Source organism: Lathamus discolor, chromosome 1 (genome assembly GCF_037157495.1).
Source record: "Lathamus discolor isolate bLatDis1 chromosome 1, bLatDis1.hap1, whole genome shotgun sequence".
In the NCBI taxonomy this organism is placed as follows: Eukaryota; Metazoa; Chordata; class Aves; order Psittaciformes; family Psittacidae; genus Lathamus; species Lathamus discolor.
In genome coordinates this window covers 148,083,194-148,089,193 of record NC_088884.1, presented here as the reverse complement: position 1 = coordinate 148,089,193, position 6,000 = coordinate 148,083,194, and the positions used below count along the sequence as shown (strand labels likewise).

The following is a 6,000-nucleotide window of genomic DNA, read 5'->3' as shown; positions in this document are numbered from 1 at the left end:
CTGGGGGTTGCCATCTATGAAAGACGAATCATTTTCACTTACCACTGGGGTCTCGAGATTATAAATTGCATGGAACCAAATGCACAAGGAAGGAGAATGAAAACCAGTTAAACTTTAGTTAAGAGGCTGATGCCCTCAGTATTTTCCAAAAAATGTTAAAGACGCACTGACAGTAAACACTACTTTGGGAAATTTTACCAGGAACGTTGTATTTAGAATACTTTTTTTTTTTTTTTTTTTGTAAATGGAAGGTGTTTACTAAACGAGCACAGCAGTGTTGCTACTTTACATACCTTAACGTATGGAATAACACTTGTCCATCTTATTTTCGAAAATAATTTGTTAAAGATTCTGGTGTGTTTCACACTAAGACTGGAACCGAAGAGGACGCCAAGAAAACCGTCTTTCTCCCTCTGTAGCGGCCGCGGCACAAACCAGACCAGACCCTCGGTGAGACGCCAGAAGTATTTACAAGTGCAGCAGGCGACGTTTCAGCGTCCCCTTCCAAGCCCCCCGGCAAAACGCACACAACCGCCGCCGCGGCCCCTCCTCTCCGTTCTCCTTCGCGGGCTCCTGACACCCGCAGGCCAGGGCTGCGTGGGAAAGTCCGCGCAGCCGCCCCGGGCCGGGGCACACACACACGGAGCAGCCGCCCCGGGCAGGGGCACACACACACGGAGCAGCCGACCCGGGCAGGGGCACACACACACGGAGCAGCCGACCCCGGCCGGGGCACACACACACAGACCTGCCGACCCGGGCAGGGGCACACACACGGACCTGCCGCCCCCGGCCGGGGCACACACACACGGAGCAGCCGCCCCGGGCCGGGGCACACACACACGGAGCAGCCGCCCCGGCCGGGGCACACACACGGACCTGCCGCCCCGCCGCTCCCCCAACTTTCATTCATTGTTGGCGCCGCGGCTCAGCCCCCCGCCCCTCGCGGTGGCCGGGCCGGGCCGGCCGGGGCGGGCGGCGGCGCAGCCAGTGAGCGCGGCGCGGGGCGCTGCGGGCGGGGCCGGGGAGGCGCGGCCCCGCCGGCCCTATATAGGGCGGCGCGTGGGGCGCTCCCAGCTCCGTGGGAGCGGGCCGAGGGGCGCGCGCCGGGTCGGGCGGCAGGGAGCGCCGGGCTGGGTGCCGGCGGCGGGGCTGCGGGAGCCCGCGGGCGGCGGCAGGCACCTTGCAGCGCGGAGGAGGGCCGGCCTGCGTACGGCGGTGCCGTTCTATTGTTCGTTCGGAGAGACTTGGGGTGCGAGGGAAGGAGCCGGCGTGTCGCCTCCGTTCTGCCGCTTCCCTCTGCGCCGGAGGAGCGCCGCCGCCAGGGAGCTGAGGGCAGGGCCGGCCTCTTCGGCACCAGCACGGGCAGCTCAGGTGCACCGGTGGGATCAGGGGAAGGGGCGCAAACCCTTCCCGAGGCGCTGCGCCCCGGCGGGCTCCGGGAGAAGAGGAAAGTTGTTCCCATTCCTGCAGCAAGCTTAGAAGCTGCTGAACTGGCCCCACCTGGAAGGACTGAGCAGTTTTTACCTTTCCGATCAGGTGCCTTTGCCGCAGCAAAGTCACGGTATCCGGGAGACCACGGGGAGCAGAATAACGCCCCCTTCACTCCCACCACTCTCGCCGCACATCATCTGTTCTCCGGCCTGTTTCGCCGTGCTCCCGGGATCACAGGAGGATCTATAGCTGTGATCTGTCACTGAGGAGAAGGAGGCCGTGGATGAACTCCCTTCCAGCAGGGCAACGAATCACTTCTCGACTGCTTATTATTATCGTGCTTTAGGACCAGCCCTTTCCTGCTAAACTTGGCTTGGGAGCTTACAGCAGGAGGGGGCGCGGGGGGTGGAAAGCCAAGCCCAACATCATCTCGTGTGTTTGACTTTTTTTTTTCCCCTCCCTCCTTTTCCGTGAGACAGTTTGATGAATGCCTGCGAGAGGGGTATGATTTGCTGAGGCGCCTCTGACAGGGCGGTGTGTGGCGGTGTCAGTCCCGCCGCCGCCCCCCGTGGGGCTGTGAGCGGCCCGCGACGGGGACGCGCGTGGGAGCGACTGCTGCGCTGCGCGGGCAGCGCAGGAACCACGCCGCTCGGGCGAGCCGCGCTCCGCGGCCTTTAGCCGGGAGCTCAGAGGAGAGTCACGGCTTTGAAAGGCGCGAGCAAGAAGATCAGGAGCTAGCCCAACTCCGCCGCTTCGCCTCCGCCGGGAGCGTGCGAAGACGAGTCCCAAGTGCCGCCTCTCCCCGCCACCCGACGGGCTAGAGAGGGAGGGCCCGGGCCCGGCCCCCCTCCTAGCGAAGTTGCCTTCAGTCGCGGATCCGTGCCACCCACCTCACTTTGCCGGGGTTGTTTTACTTGGCTTGGCTTTGGATAGAAGGGACTTCGCTTTCCCTGCACCCTGAAAGTTGTCCGAGTGTTCCCCGCGGCGAGGAGGAGGGTGGCGCGCCCCGCGCCTCCCCGGGGCCGAGGCCGGCGGGCCCCGGCCGGGCGGCAGCGGGCGGTGATGATGTGCGGCTGGGGGAAGCTCACCCTGTCCCTGGGGCTGCTGCTGGCGATGGCGGGCGAGGTGGTGCCGCAGCCGTGCCCGGCGCAGTGTTCCTGCTCGGGGAGCACCGTGGACTGTCACGGGCTGGCGCTGCGCGGCGTCCCGAGGAACATCCCCCGCAACACCGAGAGGCTGTAAGTAACCCTGCTGGGGCGGCAGCGAGAGCCCCTCGTTCCCTGGTTCCCGTCAGCGTTCCCGCTTGCTGGTGGGGCATATATGGCTCCTTGGAGCCAGACTGGTTTGGGGTCCAGACGCCCTTTTGGGGGAGGGGGTGTGTGGCGTGTCCGTTTCCTTCCCCCGCTGTTGGCGCTCCCCATTTCACGGCGATGCGCGGAGTCGCGGGAGAGGTGGACGCTGCTCCCAGCTGCTGCTTTTCATTCCGAGAAGCCACGGTGAGGAGCGCGGTTCCCGTCGCCGCGGGGAGCGGGAGCGGCGGGGCGGGCACAGCGGCCGCTCGGGGGGCGCCCCGGGGCGGCAGCGGCGGAGCGGCGTCTCTCCCCGCCGGCGCCCATTTCCCGGCAAACTTCGCTATTGCGGATTCCTTCCCCCGAGGCAATGGGGAAGAGCCGGGCCGCGGCGCTTCGCGGACGTAGGCAGGCCCCTGGGTGAGCTGCGGCGCTTCGCGGGCTCGCAGCCCTCACTCCAGCTCCGGGGCCGCGGGGTTACCCCGTGGGGAGGCTGGCGGGGCGCGCTGCCGCCCGCTGCCCCGGAGTGAAGCTGAGCCCGAGAGGCTTTGCCCGCGTCTGTCTTAGGGCGAGGGCACGCTGGGGTGGCTGAGCCTCTTCCCACTTGGATAGCATCAAGTTTTGCCTTAGCTGTGAGACCTCCCCCCATCCTCTTTCTGAGACGGTTCGTGTACCCTTCGGCTAGGGGGTTTTCTACTCTTGAGAGTAAGCAAGAGTGTGGTCGGCTACTTTTATCATATCGGGTTGCCTTTTAAAAGTATCTGAGGAGTTGAAAGAGTTATTATCTCTAATAAGTAATTTGAATGTTGGTGTATGAAAAAGATGTTTATTATTCCCCCCCCGCCCCCAACTACTTTGGGAATGAGCTGTAATTGTCAGAGCGGTTTCCATGTATAGAACCACTTCTTAATGGCTTACCTCTGGAATTGCGAAGTCTGGTTTTATTTGTAGTGGTTGGTACTGAGCGATGTACATAGCTTGACCCCAAAATTTTGAGAAAAAGGGGCATAGACTCCAGAAGGTAAAGTACTGCTGAAGTATGAACAGAAATGCTAGGGCCTAAATAGTTTTCTGTCGATTCTGACTGCGCATTGCATTCTGCAGTCAGTGTAGCTTCCCGTGCAGCAAGTGGAGAGTTTAGTTTTCATAAAATCATGTCTCCCATCACTTATTCTCCAGTCTCATGCTTGCTTGGAAGCTAATGTTTGCTATAGGAAGTTAAACTCTGTTCTGCTTCTGTAGCTATCCTATGAAAGCTGAAAGTTGCTTAAGAATGCTGAAAATTGTCTTGATTTCAGTCTCTTAGATTTTGTAACAGACCAACAAATACTGTATCAGATACATAGTAGCTTTAGTGGTTTTCTAAATGCAGTTATAACCATATTCAGACAGGTTTTGACTCTTCTATATTGTTAAAGATATATATGAGATTTATAATGGCAGGCAGGACTGACTTTGTAAAGGCCTCTTATTATGGAATTCAAAACTACTGCCTTCAAGATAAACCTTTGTTCAGTCACTTGGAAATGAGGATCTCACACAGTGTTAGTTGTAGGAATGGTTTGTTTGGTTCATTTACATCTCCTAATTGCTCAAAAGGCTGTGCCCATGAAAACAAACAAAACAATTTAAAAGTAACTTTTGAATGTTTAATTTTGCTGCTTATAAATTATTTTTCTTAGGGATCTTAATGGAAATAACATCACAAGAATCACCAAGACTGACTTCGCTGGTCTAAGGCACCTTCGAGTTCTGTGAGTTTTCTCTTCCTATTACTGATAACTTCTAGGGCTGATGCTACAGTTTGTTATACAACCATTGAGCTGGTTATTTTTCAGTTTATCAGCTGGATAGGTTAACACTGTTTAGCTACTGCATCTGAATTTTACACCCTTCCTCCCTCTCTGAATTCCCCCCTCCTCCCCCCTCCCCCCCCCTTCCCGGGTTATACACTGATATGTATAAATTAGCAATTGCCTGAAGTATCATTTGTTTAAATTTTTATAATCTGATTAATCTTACACAAGAATTCAAGGGCTTAATTTGGCATGTAGCTTTGCTAAAACTGGTTTAATAACTGTAGGAGTGACTTTAAGGTTAGAAAACATAGTTCACACTGAAAAATGGGTACTCTCAACCTAAAGTATAAGGAAATTCATTAAGAAAGAAAAGTTCTTCCTCTACTGAGTTTAAAAGCAAGTCGCAGGTCATGATTACTGCTTTTCTACAGTTTCTGGTCCAAAAGGAAGCACTTTAACAGTGAATTTTTGGAAGGAATTATTTCTTTTGGTGCTTTTGTTGACACTTTCATTTCAAATGTCATGAATCTTTTAAAATTCTGTGGGGTTTTGGTTTTTGGGGTGTTTTTTTCTGGGCGGGGGAGAAAAATCATTAAAATACTGCATTATTTATGTAGCTAATTTGTTAATGATATTTAATCTGAGCAAGTAGTCACATAAAATCCTTTTCGTTTCTGTCTGAAACAGAAAATGTTGTAGCAATTTTTAATGTATTTACAAAACAAAAGTACTGTTACAGTTACAATCTCTGTTCAGTCTTTCACTGGTGTTTTCTCCCAACACCACAGTTCAGTATTTTTGTTTTGTCATTCTCATGTGAGACTAGTATTGCCTTCAAGCTGTTCACCTAGAGTGTTGTAACTTGCCCAGGAGCAGTGATGTGTGTCCGTGTGCACATGAAGCATGGATGCATATGTGTGACTTTTTAACTTTGGATTATTAAGTAAATGTAGTATCTATTCCTATCTTTTACTGAGGATTATTTTTCCCCTTTCAGATATGTGAGCCCATGCAAAATGCTGATGATGGGTCTGGAAGGTTAAAGCATATGTCACTCTAATAACTGCTCTGCTGTTTTAGTGAATATGTAGTTGTGTTTAAATGACTACTGTTAATGCAACAAGTTGTCTTGGAGCTATTAGAACTCACGTATAAAAATTTCTGTATTTCAGCCAGCTTATGGAGAACAAGATTAGTACTATTGAGAGAGGAGCATTCCAGGATTTAAAAGAACTGGAGAGGCTGTAAGTATTTTGAATTCTAAACATAAGAGATTTTTTTTTTGTTTTTAATCAAATCAATTGTGTGTACTCAGGCCTCTTTTTTATTTTTTTTAAGTTTTTTTTGGTTTTTTTTCGTTTTTTTTTTTCAAAATGAACTTGGAATATCTATCCCAATTAAGACATAAGAAATTCTCAAGCAGGATGTATGGGACTTGGCCGGGGGGGAGCTTTCATAAGCAGTCCAGATTTGAAGTA

General features: G+C 52.9%; 1 protein-coding gene across 3 annotated transcripts in view; it reads left to right on the top strand.

The window, feature by feature from the left end:
• Positions 1-1,115: 1,115 nt before the first annotated feature.
• The window catches only part of SLIT2 (slit guidance ligand 2), a 264,394-nt gene continuing 259,509 nt past the window's right edge, over positions 1,116-6,000 (top strand). For all 3 annotated transcript variants that reach the window (XM_065699857.1, XM_065699849.1, XM_065699866.1), the window contains exons 1-3: positions 1,116-2,672; positions 4,406-4,477; positions 5,695-5,766. In XM_065699857.1, the coding sequence (XP_065555929.1) occupies positions 2,497-2,672; positions 4,406-4,477; positions 5,695-5,766 (320 nt within the window). In that variant the 5' untranslated portion in view covers positions 1,116-2,496. The remainder of the gene's footprint in view (positions 2,673-4,405; positions 4,478-5,694; positions 5,767-6,000) is intronic.